The 19,102-nt window shown below is 39.4% G+C and overlaps 1 protein-coding gene across 1 annotated transcript in view; it reads left to right on the forward strand.

Moving 5' to 3' along the window:
* The window catches only part of ALPK2 (alpha kinase 2), a 45,570-nt gene that overhangs the window by 16,813 nt on the left and 9,655 nt on the right, over positions 1–19,102 (forward strand). The window contains exons 4-10 of the mRNA XM_059833380.1: positions 1,106–1,253; positions 4,194–4,321; positions 4,422–4,457; positions 6,618–6,892; positions 7,007–7,095; positions 10,363–10,580; positions 12,401–12,449. Coding sequence (XP_059689363.1) covers positions 1,106–1,253; positions 4,194–4,321; positions 4,422–4,457; positions 6,618–6,892; positions 7,007–7,095; positions 10,363–10,580; positions 12,401–12,449 — 943 coding nt within the window. The remainder of the gene's footprint in view (positions 1–1,105; positions 1,254–4,193; positions 4,322–4,421; positions 4,458–6,617; positions 6,893–7,006; positions 7,096–10,362; positions 10,581–12,400; positions 12,450–19,102) is intronic.

Genomic DNA, 19,102 nt, shown 5'->3' on the forward strand with positions numbered 1-19,102 from the left:
AATGGGATCCCCGAGGGAGATGTGTCATGCCAGCTCATTCAGAGTGCAGCAGCTCAGATTTAACACAGTAGGAAACATACCATCTTGTATTTTACATCCCTTACATCTAGCAGGGATATCTCACTTGAGTGCAGGGATGTGTCATGATCCCAAAACCTTTCCCTAAGTATATGTTGATTGCCTTTCTTTCCAAGTACTCTCCATCCTCCCGCTCATGCCATGCCCACGTGCAGAAGGCGCCGGAGCAGTCTGTGAGCCAGAAAATAAGTCTTAGCAGAGAACAAGGTTATCAGGACCTTTCCCAGACTGGGCAGAGTGCTCTCTTTCTGTAACCTGAGTGATTCTTGGATTTTTTCTGTGTTATGGTCAATGTTTAGCAAAAGAACCGTGCCCTATGGCTGGAAAGGTAGGGACTTTCTTTAGAGGCGGAAAATTAATCCTTTGAAACTGAAGAGGGAAGCAAAGGCCACTGACATTACCAAATGCAAATATCTAACCACTAAGTGTGGGTTCCTTCCTCCAGCTGTGCTTTAAAGGAAATGGTGCCATCACTGCATCTTGCAAAGAGTCTCATCCTTGAAGTGTGCGTTAGGTATGTTCCAAGAACACCTTGGAGACTGAGCATCTCCTGGGACTTAAAGTCTTTTCTCTCAAAGGCTGTGATCAGTTAAAAAAATCTACTAGCAACAAGTATTCAGTTAATATGAATTCTCACTGTGTAGCCATATGGTATGCTGTACCTTTGTGGTGTCTTTTTTTTACTGATAAAACCACCTGGTCCTTTAGTCAGAGAGAATGTGTTTTGATTAAGAAATTATTTTATGTCAATGCGTTTTCAGGCTAGAACTTCCCTTGGGTCCTATTCCATAAATTCACAATGTCTTTGCATTGAAAACATTTCCATTGACTGTGTGGGGCACTGAATCAGTCTTTTAAAACCTCTGTATTTCAAAGCCTTGGTTTCTGCATCAGAATAAATCATAATTATTTACCAGTGTTGTCAGATTCATATTCTTAATATCTGCAAATCATTCTGGGATTCCTTTAAAATGCCAAAACAATATCATTATCTTCTAATCCTAAACTGTGGCTCTTCTGTTTCAAGCTCCCAAGCTGCTGAAGAAAATCCAAGCAGAGTTGTTCCCTGACTGCTCTGGAAATATTAAGCTATGCTGCCAGTTTGGTGACATTCATGGTGACTCCACGATTACATGGACTAAAGATTCCAAGTTACTAGCGCGACTGCAGAGAAGGTGAGTGAATGTTTCTGAAGGACTGGTAGTTTCTGAGTAGCTTTTGGGAAAATATGCTGGTGATTCACTTTTATACCTGTTAAGAGGATTAGTATGATAGGTGCAAAAAATAAGTTTTAACAATTAAGTAATTAAGAAGCGTATCTTCACACAGTGCATTAATATTGGTAATCGTTTGCACTCCATCACCGGTAACTCCTCTCAGCCTGTTCATAACCAGTCTCATCCAACTTTCAAGTACTGTAAAAGATCAAATGAAGTTTGAACCTCAGCACCCAGCCAGACAACATAAACACGCTTGGTTAATATGTGTGGGAGGCTATGTGTCCTTGTGTGGTGGAAGTGAATTGCTGAAACAACTAACATGCAATGTAGAGCTTGTTGTGATTATTCTGCAGTAGCAGTACAGACTGGGGGATGAACGGATTGAGAGGAGCCCTGCAGAGAAGGACTTGGGATACTGGTGGACAAAAAATTGGACGTGAGCCGGCAATGTGCACTTGCAGCCCAGAAAGTCAATCATATGCCGGGCTGCATCAGAAGAAGCATGGCCAAGGGGAGTGATTCTTCTCCTCTACTCCGCTCTCATGAGACCCCACCTGGAGTACTGCATCCAGTTCTGGGGTTCCCAGCCCAAGAAAGACATGGACCTATTAGAGCAGGTCCGGAGGAGGCCACAAGAAGGGCTGGAACACCTCTCCTGTGAAGAAGGGCTGAGGGAGTTGGGGTTGTGCAGCCTGGAGAAGAGACGGCTTCAGGGAGACCTTCTTGCGGCCCTTCAGTATTTAAAGGGGGCTTACAAGAAAGATGGAGAGAGACTTTTTACTGGGGTCTGTAGTGACAGGACAAGGGACAATGGTTTTAAACTGAAAGAGGGCAGGTTTAGAATGAAGAAGGAAGACATTTACAATGAGGGTGGTGAGACACCGGAACAGGTTGCCCAGAAAAGTTGTGGATGCCCCAGCCCTGGAAGAGTTCAAGGTCAGGCTGGATGGGGCTTTGAGCAATCTGATCTAGTGAAAGATGTCCCTGCTCATTGCAGGGGGGGTTGGACCAGGTGATCTTTGAAGGTCCTTTCTAACCCAAACTGCTCTGTGAGTCTAGGATTCTACTTTGAACTTCATATTCAGTATTGAATGGAACTTGAAGCTGATCATAGAATCATAGAATGGTTTGGGTTGGAAGGCGCCTGATGGGATTAAATGATGGGAGTTATATTTAAGGAAGAATGATTTCTCCCCTCAACCTAGCCAGTTAACCTGACTCTGAGTGACTAGAGGCAGTGCAATGAGAAAGGTGGAAATAAAAGCTTCTTAAGGCCTTTATCAGGATCTTTTGCAGCTTTTCTTAAAAATCCATTTTTATGAAATGAGTTATTTTCTTCTGTAGCAGTAATGACATTTTTATCACATAGCTCTTAAAGTCTGTTTATAATGTTTAAAAAACACAAAATAAACATTACCCAAAGCAAAAAAAGAAAAGATTTTTCCATCAGAATGCACAATTCTGCAAAAATGAAAAAGTTTTGTAGGAAGGCATCTTCTAAGATGTTCTTTTAAGGGGAGAGAAAAAGTTGCATGAAGTGGTTAAACTTCCCATGTCATTCTGGTTCTTGTTCATTTAACTATACTGATTTTGATTATTGTATTACAATAGCCATTGTAATACTAGTACATATCATTTTGCGGTGTTTTAACAAATAAACAGCGCAGAGATATAAAATTTATCTGTTTTTGCAGTGATAACAAGTAAAATATGTGATAACATGAAATATTTGAATTTTAGCTTCATAGGATAAATATATTTTAAAATGTTGGAATGAAAGTGAAATATATAACCAAGATTTAGAGTAAGAGACATTCCTAATGTTCAGTAGAGTTCAGTGGAAATCTCCTTTCCATCACAGTCAAAATCTAACTAATTGTTTTGTGTGTACCCAAGCACTTTTTCTTCATTTGGAAATATACATCAGTCTACAGAAATACGTAATCTGGACTGTTTGGTGCATCTTAGCTTTTACTTTCAAAAGGTGTGTTTACAGGAAATTAGGCAACAAATCTTTAAATTTTTATTACCTGTCAACACATGGAAACATGCATATTGAAACATGCACATTGCTAGTAATATTAATATATGCTAAGTAATTTAATTTAAAAACTATTGTTGGATAAATACGTTCTCCCGTGTGACAAAATATCATGAAACTTCATGCTGCCAACAAAACTGTGCACACCTTCACTAACTCACTTCACAAAAGCTTTAAAGCACAATAGCCAGGTCTCCATAATCCCTGCATAGATTATCTGGTTTGGTGATAATAATTTCCATGGACATCCACTGTGGTACATGTGAAAATCTTCATGGTCTAAGAGGACTTTTCACTCAGGCATAGCACTGTTTCAGTATGGTTTTATTGCTGCCAGAGCCAGCTTGAGTCTGCAAGTACTGTAACTGCATTCACATGTCATGGCACCCCTGTTAATAACATCTGCCTTTGATCTGTTTGTGAAATAGCATACGCAGACATCAGAGAGTAAATATCTAGCTTGAAAAAAAGCAAAGGAACAGAGAAAGCTGAGTGAGGAGTCAATATTGAGGAACAGCATACGACATTTTGGGCTTTTTTATGTTCGTACTTCATATGATAGGCCGTGATATTGATAGGAATATTAGAATGCCTTTTGTTGTGATTTAATTATTTTTAGATTTGATTGAGGTACTTTTCTGTCAGAATGTAGTAGAATCAACTATTGTGAAACACATAATGGACTGAATGCTTCTAAGTAGGGTGAAATAAAATATTTTGTCTACTTGCATCATATTTGAATCAGTCTTTGCAGTGAGGGACAGAAATTTCAGGGACAGGAGGAAAATACAAGGAATAATCAGGAAAGATCTTTTAAAAGTATTAATCTGCAAAATTAACATATTCTGTTCCAGTGCCCAGGATGACTCTCCCGTCTCTTTGGCTATAGCTAAAGCCAGTAACAAAGACCAGGGAATGTATTATTGCTGCTTGAATAATATATATGGAAAGGTGACTGCTGAGTTTAATCTGACTTCTGAAGGTAAACCCAAGTTTATAATTTTAATTAATAATTATGACAATGGCAGTTCCCATTATTTATTTATTTTTACTACAAAATCTGTTTCTTTGTTTCCTTGTAGTATTGGAACATCTCTCAAGTTTTCAGAATTGTGAAGGTAAGTACAGACATCTGCTTGAACGTGTGCTCAAATCTTTGTTCCTTCTGATTTCCAAATAGAACAAAGGATGGAAAAATATAACCAGACCGAGACATTTTGACAGTTATCCCCTGGGAAACTATGGGAATCCCTTGAAGCCATTGAATCAGGATTGTGTTTTTACTAGCTGTCTTTCCCTTTTTGCACTCACCTTTGCTGTACCGTCAAAGATAAAATTTTCTTTAACTCATGGGAGTTTTGTAGGTGGAATACCCTCACGCAGGTCGGAATGGTTTGTGCAGGGTGATGGAGTACCTGCTGTGACAAACTATTGACGTGAACTTGACTGTGTAACTTCTTGTTGGCTTGATACACTGATACACTAGCACTTCACATACAGTAAACAGTCAAATAGCATTGCATCGCATCATACAGAGACACAGACACACACAAGAGTCCTGAAAGCGCTTTTGGCAGAAAAACTTGCCAGTGGTGTTTGAACACATGGTCTCTGCAAGTCACCTGCTGTGTAACTTTACTCCAAGATAAAGATGGGCATGAAGATTTGGAATGCTTTCCCCATATGTGAACTTGTGTTTAATCACATGCGGCATATGTCTTGCTGTGCTGCAGCTAAAGATAGACAGTGCATTGCAAATTGGTTTATCATTTCTGAACATGCTGTACTAATCAAGTACTTTATTTGACCAATTGATTTTTCTTTCTTTTTCTAGAAGAATAAAATTAAACATTTAGTTCCTTTTTAAATGAAGACAGGACTTTTCATGTAACAGCACTGATCAACAAAGAATTTTAGGTGGAGTTAAGGAGCCTTCTAATTCTAGCTTTGTATGTGCACTGTTTCCTCTGCTTCAAAGAGAGGCAATAGTGTACGGAGTCCAAACCAGAGATAACTACAAAGAGGAGCTGGAAGGACTTCACTGCTGCATAGTATACACCTTCCGTTCTCCTATTTATCTTTTGCACTGATGTTCCTTGAAATGTTGTGATTAGAGAGACTTCAAGTGCAGTCAGAATTTTTTAGTTTCTCCCAGTGCTTAACCTTAACCACTTCTTTTTCCCCCTGTATTTTTTTCCATTTGTATTCCAGTGATCATTTAAAAGGGTGAAGTCCATCATCCTGCTTGATTTCAGCTGTAACAAACTTAGGCACACATTCTTATGCTACTGGTACCTTCAAAATCCACAGGTGGGGGCATAAGAGAAATATTGTACCAATTTCTTTTGAATATTACTATCACTAAAACTGGTGTATTTGCTTTTTGATTGAAACTGACATGGTCATTTATAGAAATGTGGTTCTTATTCAAAATCACTTATGAAATAAAAATCTTGTTATTTTCTTCTATGTTTGCTAATGAACCTGTTTTTAAGCTGGTGCTTGCCAGATTGAAAAGAAATAAACACTTTAACATCCCAATCTGCAGCAGTGGAGCTGATGTAGTGAATGTGGTTGGTACTAGGAAAGGCATGTTTCCATCATGGTCGTATTGGATAAGGACTGAGACCTCTTTCAGCTGAGTGCCTCTACGAACACGTTGGTGGAATCTTTCCCTGAAAAGATTCCAAGCTGAAAGCTAAAACAAGCTCTGGTTGTACCAGCAACTTCTGACTTTTCTGAAAAAACAGGCTAGCTTCAGAAGAATGTGCTCTGAGCACGTTGGGCACAGAACTGTGTTCTACTTTTAAATTCATATCTACATACATTGCTGCACATTAGCTTTATTACTGCCTCTGTCTTCCCAAAAAAGCAGAGTTGGCAGGATCTCTGTATTCCCTCAATGCCTCTTTAGTTCTCAGTTAGCTTGACTTACTTCACATTCATTTGAAGCTCCAGTTTACAACTCTCCTAATAGTTTTAAAAATAGCCTTTGTGGACTTCACCTCTATTTTTTGTTTGCTACACTCTGTATTCTCTCCTTATGAACCTGAACTGCCACCTTTCTCCATGCTGGCTTTAGGCAGTACAGGCAACAAGCTACATTTAGAGGATCAGGGTCCCAACCCCATATTAACGCAAGTGAGGCCGTGTATTCTGTGTCCATTGAGCATTTTCTTTAATACTCTATGGAGAGATGCATTTGTTTTCCCATATCCACCCCTTTCCATGTGACTGCAGAAGGATGTTGGGCAGAACAAGGTGGCATTGTGTTTTAGGTGTGGAAGAAATTGAATTCATGCAGCTCATGTTCAGAGAAGATTTCATCAGTGACAGCTATTTTGGTGGGAACCTGCATGGAATAATAGCTACAGAAGAGCTTCACTTTGGTGAAGGCATGCACCGGAAGGCCTTCCGAAGTAAAGTGATGCAGGGCCTCGTGCCAGTGTTCAGTCCTGGCCACCCCTGTGTTCTCAAAGTACACAATGCTATCACATATGGGACCAAGAGTAAGGATGATCTAGTTCAAAAGAACTACAAACTAGCACTGCAGGTAAGCTTCCCCGTCCTTTGTAAGCAAGAATTGTGTGGAAAAGCAAATATTCAAACAGATGATCTGTTAAATGTTTTGAGTGATATTCCATAGGCATATCTGTGTGTCATATAGGAATGCTATGTCCAAAATACTGCAAGAGAGTATGCAAAGATATATGCAGCTGAAGCAGAACCGTTGGAAGGCTTTGGGGAAGTACCAGAGTGAGTATATATATATATAATTTAATATATATAAACACATATGCGTATATATATTGTCCTGTGCCACAGCTGCCCACTGACTGCTATGCGTAATTACTAAAGAAGAAGAAAGAGGAATACTGAGAGCAGTGTTACAGCTGGAGTCATGTTCTAAATAATACTGAGTATCAAGGTGGTGAGAGAGATTCCATTCCCATTATAGAAGGATAATAAGGAATAAAGACAGTAAATAGGAGGCAAAAGGCATGATTTTGATATAAATTTAGAGGAAATTATTAATGTTAATGAAGTAACACCTGGAGGTGATACCACTAGTATCATCTAGTAACAGCAGTAGGGGATAAGTCAGGCCTTCCAACTTTCCATTTAAAATGAAATCTTGAGAGAAATTGTGGTCATTCTGAAGCTTGTATGAAGTCACTCCTTAGGCAAGTCTTTTATATAGACAGAGGCTTAAGCCAGAAAGCTCAACTCTGATGAGCTTTTTTTCAAAGACTGGTTTATTTCATATCAGAAGTTTTCCATTTCCCGAATAAGTGTATATCAGACCAATAGCTCAATACAGGTTCACCTCTGCCTCTGAGGCTGGGAAGTGGCACCTTGAGGATTTGGTAATAGATCTTTTTCAAAGGATTTGCTGTTCCAGTGTCAGGCTACTGTGTAGAGTTGAATTTGCAGTGGATGGTTGAAATTCCATCTGCCTTGCTTCAAGGATAAGACCTTGATCTCCATCTCTGTTTAGATGACACAAGACCTGCTCAGCTGCAGTGATTCCCTGAAAAAAAGGACTAGTTAAAGCACAGCTTCTGAAATGATTCCTTGAAACAACCTTTCAGGGTCAGAAATAGAGATGGAAACAGCAGTGGAATCTTTAGGGAAAATACTTGTGCAAGTCAGCTTCTTTTCTGGAAAAATATTGCTCTTGGTAAAATTTGTGTTTGAGAGGTTTCTCTAGGCACAGGATATAACCTCTAGTTTTGCTATGAGAGAGAGAGCACGTACCCTACGACAACTAGAAGTCTGGTGCAAATAACAGGCACATGGAAGGTTCAGATCTGGTGCTTTATTCTAAACAATTGGCTGCAAGACAGCAGCTAGGAGCAAAAAGAGATGATGTGCATATGCTTTTGGTTTGCTTTTTAATTTCAAAATTTTAAGGGTAGATTCCTTTTCTTCTAGCCAGCCCTTGTCAGATCAAACTTGTATTTAAAAGAGGGTATGTTCCTTGCAACATTTTGTAAGAGAAATAGAGCAAGAGAAAAGTTGTCCATGTTTTCCAGAGTTAGCTTTAAAGCTATAGCCTTAGCCTATCTGTGCACTTTTGACTGTAAGAGAAAGCTGGGGAAAGGATAGAGAAAGCACTGCCCCATAATAGTCAGTGGCTTGGCAGCTAGACATTTATAAAAGGGCAGGAGGGGGGAGAGAGAGATAGATTCCGTGGTCTTGAGCTTACTTATGATACTTCCACAATGGAGTAGCACTAACCCGTGACCCGTTTATTTTCCTTTCAGTGTGCAGTAATAGGAAACTATATGTAGCCTTATATACTAATAAAAGTTGTTCACTTTAATGACACTGGTAGAGTTAAGCTGATATCACACCTTGAATGAATAGGTTAGAACTAGATAAGTGCCTACAGTTGCAGTGATTGTTCCTTATAAAGAGAATAACTACTGGTGTAAAGGCCATTTGCACCAGTTTAACTGCATGTGCTATAACAATAAGGGTAAAATATCACAACAACAAATAAATTAATGGTGTCAATAGAGCTTGATTGTGGATTAGGACTGGAAGACTTACACAGAAGTGCTCTGGTTATATGTGGTTCTCTGTCCCATGACTAATTCTTCTAGACCCCCTTTCAATGTATATAGAGCACATACATACATTCATGATACTGCCATTTCCAGAATCCAGTGCAAGTATGTCTGGAAGCAACTGTACCACCCCTTTGGCAGTGTTGCTCTAAGAGTGTTTGTAAGAAAACCAGTAACTAGAAACCTCTTTTGTGGTGACAGTAATTTCCCCCATTTGTTCTGAGATACTGCTAGGAGCTCTTGTGAGCCAGCTGATAAAATACGGTTATGTTCTGTTACCAGCTCCAGCTGAATGGCTTTCCAAAATGACCTTATCTCAGAGCAGTATTAAATTCCACTCTAATATACACTGTTGTCACTTTTTTGCTTACTCTGAGGTTTTAATTTTGGAGATCTATATTGTAGTATCAGAGTGCTGCCTAACAAGAATGCTGAGTTTTTCCAGTGTAAGTACAAACAGAAGACGGCTATCTGTGAGGTAGAACACTGCTTTCCAGACAGCAGGAACTTCAGTAACCAGGAAGTTCATGTTGCCAGTGAGACAGATACTTCCTTCTAGACTACTGTCATTATCACTTCACATTCGGTCTTTCTCTCTGGGAAGACCATGAAACCCCAAGCAAAATTTTATTTGATATTGGATGTGAGTTTTTGGCATGGTGCATCTTTAGACATAAATGGACCTAGCCTGTATTCCTACACAACTTTGTCAGTCTTTCTGGCTAAACTATCTCAATTTCTAAATGAATAAAATGAGACAAATTTTGTCAAGTTTGCAATTTCCTGAAAACGTCATGCAGAACTAGATGAAGTTTTCTGACCTGGTTCCAAACTTTGCCAAAGCCCAATAATCTTCAGGTTCTAGATTTTCACTTGGGCCAACTTGTCTTGAGAATTTGATGATCTTTCCAGAGACTTTCTTGTTTCCTCTTACTTTTTGGTAAAGTAGTTGCTTTGTATTTTCATTATCAAAAATGTTTACTGATTTTGAATGTGTCAGGTTTTACAAATCTAGTCTGAGAAATCCTCCACTTACTTTGGTCTTGAGCAAAGCACTTTCTGGAGTGGATCAAATTTGCAGGTGCTTAACACCTGAGAAAGACTGAATCATGTATCAGTCAGACCGAGCAGCTAAAGCAGTGATACCCCAAAATAAGCAAGCACCCTTTATTGTGCAGAGTTTAGGTTTTGGGATGTAGTAGGACAACATTAGAAAGTATGCTTTGAAAAAATTAACATCTGAGTAAATAATACAAAGAAATAAGCACATAGAGGATAATGCGATTAAGTTCTAGAGCTACCTAGAAATCCAAATGTTATCCACGTCTCCTAGCTTGGTTTAGACTTGGTAGCTGTTCATTCACTGAGATCACTGGCCACTTTGCCTGTTTCTTACTCCTCCATTGACAGAACTCTCTGGATTTTACTAGTTTTTATCCCTTGATTTCAGGATCATTCCTATTTTTCTTGTTCATCGCCCTGCTAATAACATCCCCTATGCGACAGTGGAGGAGGAACTGGTTGGGGAATTTGTGAAATACTCTGTCAGGGATGGCAAGGAAGTAAATTTCCTGAGAAGAGACTCAGAGGCTGGCCAGAAGTGTTGTACCTTCCAGCACTGGGTGTATGAGAAGACCAATGGGAGTTTGCTTGTCACTGACCTGCAAGGTGAGTTGTCTGAGTGGGGGCAATAAAATGGCTTTCCCATGATACAGGCTGGTGACCACTTGTAGTGAATCCCCGTAACTGCAGAACTTCCAGAGACTTATTTCTGAGCAATGTTGTTATTGGCTTTCTGTGTCCTATTGGCAATGCTGAATGTGCTCCTTCCATAACCTTGTAATGGGCAGAGTCTACTCCAGATACGGACAGTACCCTGGCCCTGTGCCTGTTTTATACAGCATCTCATGCAGATCGGAATAAAAGTTAGGAGAGAGCGTTAGGATATTTTATTTTCCATCCTCTTTTAAGTGAACTGTGTTTATCTGTGTGTGTGTTACCAGAAAGACATTAATTAATTGCCTACTGTGGCAGCAGGGGTAAACATGTATTAACCTATGCAGTATTATGATGTTTATCTAATCAGCAGAGCTTATGTTCTTGTAAGAAGACAGTTTGGAAAAGAAAAAAAACAAATCTTGCACTCCTAATGGGAGAGTTTTTCTTCCACATGTCCCCTTAGTAAATCAGGATGAGTCAAGTCTGGCTTATTGTCTCACCTCCCAGAGGTTAATGAAATGTCTTGTGAATTAAAGACTTCAGTTGTTAATAACATCCTAGTCCTTCACTTGTATTTAAATACTTACCAACAATCTCTGAACAGTGGAATGCTCCACATTCAGGTCCTGGCTCAGTTTGAAGAAACATGTTTCTTCAAAAAAAGAACGGCGAAGAAATGCCCTCCTTGCACTTACTAAATGCTGCACTTATGCTCCTATGTGTATGACTCCTCTAACTGCTGAAATGCTGGCCCTGTACCCAACACAGTATGCATAGATGTATTTGAAATAGAGAAAGACAGACCCTTGTTAAAGAAAACAAAAGAAAGGTGGAATCATAGAAAATATCCCGTATTCTTTAACAAGAGAAGGCAGGAAAATTAGCAACAAGACATCTAAACAAGACCCCTGAAGTAATTTAAATGGAGAAGAACGAACAAAATTCTAGCCTGAGGGAAGCACAACAGCAGAAATGGTATCTGAGCCTCTGTAATGATTGCTGCCACAAAGGACAATATATCTGCTGCTGTTGAAGAGAAACATCCTTCTTCTCTGATCATCTTCTCATTTGAGTATCTAGGCTGCATTTTCCAGGCATACCAGTTGAGATTTCTAAGGATATTCTCCAAGGAAAATGGTCTTGAGACCATCATTTTCTTGTACAGAAAAAATTGCACACTACAGGACTGGATTTTACCTATAAACAAGTCAACAAAAGGACAGGTGAAAAAACCCAAGTTTTTGGAAATACTGAGTAAGAAAGGGATTTTGTATCTCTCACCCAAAAAGCAAAAATAAGGTTGACTGAGCTATTGCTATTTGATTAGCAAAGCAAATATGCAATTCCTACTGATAAACATTGTAGTCCAAGTTTGCAAACCATTAAAACCACAAAACCCCATAAATAAATATACACATCTCAGGGCAGGTGCATAAGCAAAGATTTTGTATGTTTCTTAAAATGCAGTCATCAAAGTGTAACCCCTCCTTCCCCCCCACTGACTGTCTAGCACAGGAAACAAGTTATGCTCTATTTATCACCTTGCTATCTGTAAACTACTGGTATGAGACTGACTTCTAGAAATTGCTAGTGATACAGAACTCAAACATCCTATTTTTAATTGGGGTACTTTAAAACGTTGTGAAAAAATGGTGACAATTAAAATTAAAACCACGAATCAATAAATAACATTTAATGCTCTTGAATCTGAAGATATTCCTAGAAATTCTAGTTTAACATAAGCTCTCTGTTTCCTTGATGCCTTGTAGGTGTAGGAATGAAGTTAACTGACGTTGGCATAGCAACATTGGCCAAAGGGTGAGTGAAAAATTATTTCTCAACAAGCATGGTTTTGCTTTACCCATCACTTTCTTCACAGTGTAAATATGTTTGGGGAGGGTGCACTGGAAATTTATTCTTGCTTTAACTTTGGAAGACAACAATCCTCATCTGACTCTTTCAACTTCTTTTTGTTCATATTTATGGGAACCCGCCTATAAGGGAAACATGTATTTTGTTCTAAAAGGATGGGGCTACACTGTAGATTGGGCTTTGCTTTTCCTTCATGCCTCCCTCAAAACAGGCTTATTCAAAGGGCATTTCAAGAGTGAAATCAAGGTCTCTGGTGACTTACAAGCAAGTAAGGCACTTTACTTGGGGGCACATCAGCTGGAGGAAGGTAGGGCTGAAAATGCAGGGCCAACACTGGCTCCAGCCTGGAGTACAATGAAAGACCTGGAGTTTGTGCTGTCTAGAGCTTCTGACCATGGAGGAAATACCTCAAACCCCCGCATGCTGTTGGAGCCAGAGCTCCAGCTGGGCTTGCACTCATTAGCACCTGCCCCAGCAAATGCAAATACAAGCTTTTATACTTATCTAGCCCTATTACTAGATCCTGCTGCCAGTAGCCAAAGTGACCTTTCTCTCCTCCTACTCTTCCGCTGGAGGAGGAGAGGCTGTCTACCACAGTACTGTGGGAACTAGGCAAGGAGATGCCCTGAAAAGGGCCAAAGTTTGTATTGCCCTTTTTGCAAGGAATTTGCAGGGACTGCATGAGGGAACACAGCTGAAATCCCTACTGCAGCCAGCAAAAGTGTCAAAGCTTTAGAATACGTATTTATGACACAAGCTTTTATAAGGACTCTTTTCTCAGTTTAGAACTTTTATGAGTTAGTTTTTCTTCCTAGAGCAGGCAGTGACTGTAAGCTTTTCTTGAGCCCATGTTCTTGTCAGGTGCATGGGTGGAGGGAAGAGGTCTGTTTAGCTTTGCATAGGCCGCTTATCTGATAAAAAAGGAAATGTGTTAAGGGATTTGATGGTATCTCTTCCCCTTCTCCCTCAAAAGCAATAATTCTGAACTATAACAAAAGATCTGTTCATAATATTTAAAAAGGCCTGTTTCCTAGCAGTTTTGCAATGGCTTCAGGTCTTTTTGGGAGACTTAAGCATGTGTGTAAAGATACAGGCCTTTAATGTTCTAACTTTCTTCCACTTCTCTTAAATTTCAGTTAATTAAAGCTTCTAGTTATACCACAGACCAAAAGAGCCATTGATAGAAATAGGCAGTGTAGCCAGACATTCAAAGCAGCTGACTGCTGGAAAGGGAAAGGAGATGGGGGTAAGTGCCTGTGACCAATGCTTTAAATTCATATTCTTTTTTGAGAAACTGATAGAAAAAACCAGATCCAAACACATGTATTCAGTCTTTGTACTAAACTGGAGCTTGTCTATATACCCATGGTACAGGAGAAAAGCCCTCACAGTGTCTTTTAAATTATTAAAAATTTGACCCCAGAATATTCTGGGAAAATCCTTAACATTTGCAGGCTGGCGTCCATTCAAAACTTACATTGATTTACTCTTTTAGCTGGGGACCCAAAGCAAAATCAGTTGAAATGAAGTTGCATCATCCTGTTACAAAACAAAGAAGTCATAAAAATTTTATTGAGGCAACACTGTTCTCTGGAATCAGAAGATTTATAGAAATGCTTTAATGGATGTTGTCCAGCTCACTGTGGGAAATTACTCCTATAAAAACACATGTTGGACTAGGGAAGAGGAAGGTGAAGTGAGAAAATGAATATGCAATGCAAGCTGTAGTAAGGATCACCTCAGTCATATATAAGGGAATATAATTTCCCTTCATGAACAACCTCTTAAAAATGTTGAATATCATTTTGTTTGTTATTTAGCTACTGATACTGCTACAACACAACGTATTTTTCCCGGTCCTGTGTTTTTCTTTCATGCTCCTTTCCCAGAAAGGACACCTCTGCATTAATATTTGCAGTTTGATTTTTAATTCCATGAGCCTGGATGGGGAAAACAAGTACACAGAATTTGTCTGTATTACTGACTATTGCTGCTTTTGATAGTGTGCAGCCATGCCGATGAAAGATTGTCTATCTTACATGTTGGGGAGTACATACATAGTCCTATTTAACTAAAAAATATAGTATGATACTGTTATGATTTTAACTGTATTGTTAGAGAAGATACAAAGCTGATTTTTTGGTGTAATTGCCTATAGAAATTCGCATAGTTTCCTCAACTACTCTTTGCAGAGGTAGTGACCTCACTGATCACAGACAGGTCCTCTGCCTCCAATTCTTCTAAGCTGGGGCCAATCACATCAAGGCAAACCAAAAATACCCTGGGGATATGCGTCTGTGATCCTTCATGAATGGAAAAACATTCACATTGTTCCTGGTGGAATGTAAATTAAATACAATTCTAATTTCACTCCAAGATTAAACTTGTGATCAGGGATAAAAAAATCCCTGCAAAAAAAATCCATCTCCTCACCCCCGCCGTGCTCATAGTATAATCAACCTTTCAAAGAATTGAATGTCATAGTACAAACTGTTATTGATGAATTTGCAAAAGCCAATATGGCAACTGTCATGAATTATTCATGGACATTATTTATTCCCCCAGTGTTTCTTGTAAACCAAGCACAATAAACAGCATATATTAAAATCTTGTACCTATATTCAGCATTGCTCATTGCTGTTAATGATTTTTTTGGAGGTCCAGGCTCATATTCCAAGTCTGAACAAACATTTCTGGATGAGCATTTATATATCCTTTGTCTTTATCTTTCCTCTCCTTCCTATAGAGGCTGTGGAGAGATGGATGTTTTCAACTATTAACACTTTTCAAAGTAATTCCGATCTTTTATCCTTTCTATGTCTGTTTTACTAGTGAATTGGTAACCAAACGAACCCAAAGTAATGCGCTGAAGTAGCTGCAATACAGTTTCTGTCAGTAGAGGGCGAAGCCTAACTAGAAACCGAAAAGTACCTGAAAAGTATTTTTAATGTAGCCACTGGGGTGCACCAGAGTCAGGCAATCAATCCTTTAAATAAGCTACTTAGTAGATTCTTTGGTGAACGTAAACAAAAATAATACAACACAGTGACTGGCTTCTAAGTGCGAACAGTGAGCAGTTTAGAAGCTGTGCACAAGTGCCCAGGTATTTATCCAAGAATGGTAAACACAAAGATGAAGGAATCAAGAACACAGTGACCCATGGTCATGATGATTAACAGGAGTGCTGTTTGCCAAACGTGGATCTGAAAATCTGTCTGTTTTCAGGGCATTGACAAATTTAGTTTTACTCAACATGACAACAAGAGGCATTGGGGAGTTTAAGCCTGGCGTACAAACCCAACATTCCCCCTTCAGATATAAGGAAGATTTTTTTTTTTGGGCCAACCCCCAACTGTCAAGTTTGGGAGATGGAATTCTGTCCGGGTTCTATTTATCAGTCATCTAGTCAGTGAATTAACAGTGCACGCTGTGCAAAATAACAGCTTCATATTTTTCAAGGCTTGGAATGGTCAATAGTTTGGTGTTATTGAACACAAAACGTATGAGCGCAATACAGACTGTACAATTTAGAAGCCATTCACTAATGGAGACCTTCCCCCAATTACACATACCACAAGCTGTAACAGCACAGAATGGTTTGAATTAAGCTCACAAATCCTGCCAGATTACAGCAGAGCTATGGTCATTAGGTCTGTCCAGAACAAATGATGCAGTCTGGAAGCGAACAAGGAGGGCTCTGTGAAAGTAGTGACTAACAAACAGCAAACAGCTGGGAGAACTCAGACGCAAAACTTTGGTCTCACATCTGTAGATTAGTTTTTCTATGGCCCGCTATAAGACCTGGGGCTGTGCAGACTGCAGAACCAAACTAGGCTCATTCGTGCCTCTCAACTTCCAAAATGGACAAGGAGTGTTACCTAGGCCACATCTGTAGCCACAAGATCAAATGCAAACCTATTATTTTAAGAGAAGGGAAATGAGGATGGCTTGATTTAGGAGCAAAGCTAGTAAAGTAAAAATAATCTTGTGTTTTTAATATAAATGTTCTGTCTCTTGTTCACAAGATATTTATGCGCTTACTTCTACTGCAAATATTTCTGGCATTTGTTGAACTCTAAAGTTAGTTAGCAGAGCATTCAATTGTTCATTTAAAGTGTCTCTTACTCATAGTATCGTCCGAGCAAATGCTGCTGGGTTTGCTCTTCGTTTAGATGTTCCTTCAAAGATACACAGGAAGTGACAAATACCGAATACAGATAGGAAAGCCATTTAGACAGACTTCTATTTACTTCAGGAGAAAAGTGGATTTTTTTTTAGCTCAGCTTTTACTTTCCAAGATTATTTCCACAAAGAAATGAGTATTATCAGAATTTTATAGCATGAGAAAAACACATCAAGAAATTTTCTTTAGCTGCAACAAAATGGCTACCTAGGAAAAAAAAGAGTGAGTGTGTGGTCATTTTGCAGCCACAAATTAAAATAGCCAGCATTCAGTGCAGTGAAACATCTCACCTAATTGATAGCCCTGGAGGCTACACCTACACAAAGTGCAGGAGAAAGGAAGCCTCTCAATCAGTCTTGCAGCAGAAATGGAGAATTTCAGATACCAGAGTAAGCAGTTGCTACCCAAAGGCTGTCTGCACAGAGCCTCATTATCTCCTCAGACATTGGCAGCTGCTTCTGTGTTACACACACTGCTGCAGCATCCAGCAGTGACACACCATGACAGTGTAACCGCTGTAACCCCTGTTGTTGCCACTGGCACTCACTGGAAAGACCCAATGAGTAATTGAATATTCATGGTAAATTACTCAAAATATTTCGGTCTTAAGTTATTCCTCTCTGCTGGCAGTGCATTATTCTGCTTTAACTAGTTTCTGGAGTCAGGTTCAATGCTTGATATAAAGTGATTTTCTTGCTGAGCACAGGCATGTTTGCCTGTGGAACCTGTGTTCTGCTGATGTGTCTGGAGCATACATCTGACGGCTCTAGTAAAGCAGCTCAAGCATGAAGTCTATTATTTCTCCGAAGGAGTGAAAGAACAGTTCATTCTCTCGCTGAACTCCAGCGTATAGTCCTGAACTAACAATGGCACTCCTCTTAAACTTCCTTTGGGTAAACAAGCACATAACTTACTTGGAGAGGAGAGGAAAAAAATATTCTTAAGCCTTTGAGGTTCATCTGGCTGTTCATAACAAGCTAGCTGAGTGGTTTCTCTAGAGCAGGCAGGCTTACTACCTGTTTGATTTAGAGGATAATATCATCTGGTGTGAACAGCTTCACATGACAAATAATAGTAAACTACATTTGGAGCTCTATTTCATTGAAATATATATTTAACATTCAAAAACTCTGACTTCAAAGAAGAATCCGAAAATAAAATGTTGGTATGTGAAGACAAAAAGGACTCCTAAATACTTACGATGAGAAAGTTGAACTCCAAAATAGTTTTTCTTATTGAAGTTAACCACCAGCAATAATTTAATTCCTTAGAAGATTAAGGTCTGCTGTTCACCTTACAATTATCTGCAAAGTCTTCATCATCATGGCTGCAGTAGCTTGTCTGAAATAATTTGGGATCCATCCTCCATGGGTAGGCAATTGTGACAGTGTTGAAAAGCAGCAGCAAAATGTATAGATTACTTTTTTTGGCTGTAAGGGGGACTGCCAGTATACATTACCATTTTGGTATGTGCCCGAATAAACAATAAATATTACCTTTTAGATATACTAGAGAAACTCTCAGATTTGCATTATCCACCAAAGAGATTTCTTTGCTCCTAGGGTGGAATTACTGATGCTAGGAAAGCAGTCAGCCTGAGGTTTCAACTTTTCTATTTCTTCTCTGTAGAGGAACACTTGAGATGCAAAATAGGACAGTTAGATGGAGGCAGATATCATCCCCGTTTGTTGCAAAGTGTTTTATTGTCTTTTCACCACTGGCACCATTCTTTTGTAGAAGAAATTTGGCAAACTATGTTGCAATAAAGATGCTTATCTGTCAGAAAGAGTTTGACCTTCTCAGAGCAACAGTGTTTTCTTTAGCATTATGCAATCTGCATGAGGAAAGCTCTCTGGAATGCTGTGCAATGAGCATGTTGTGTTAATTTCAATGTTAAATTTTGTTTGGTTGGTTTTTGTGCAGGGATAACTCTCAGTTCACATCTGAAGGCATTGTATGTCCAATGAACCAAGAGACTAGGGTAGAACATGCACTTATTAAGGTTACCAAAACAGGAGAGGAGCACCCTGGCCTTTCTTCTCCCTTCTCCATCCTGGTAATTTGACCAAAAATTACTGCTTTGAAGAGCAGGTGCAGCTTTTAAAAAAAAAGCTGATGCAGCTTAAAAACCAGGAACGAGAAGCAATGTCAGCAAACAGTGGCAGGGTGAGGAGAAGAGGGATGTACATGCTCTGCCTACTCACTGGCTTTGCTAGCCCATTGAAGAAGGGAGAGGTAGCAGTGGGAGATATGGTGGTGGCTTGGGAGCTGTGAAAGCTCGATGAGACTGCCTTCCTCAGGAATGCTCATTACATCCTTCTTCCCCAAGAGGCTTGGCTCCTTGAGATCTTGTAGTCAAGCCTGGGTGAGGGAGGAGCATAGCACAGAAGTTACGTACATGTTTGGATAAAACCAG

This window comes from Gavia stellata, chromosome Z (genome assembly GCF_030936135.1).
Source record: "Gavia stellata isolate bGavSte3 chromosome Z, bGavSte3.hap2, whole genome shotgun sequence".
Taxonomy (NCBI): Eukaryota; Metazoa; Chordata; class Aves; order Gaviiformes; family Gaviidae; genus Gavia; species Gavia stellata.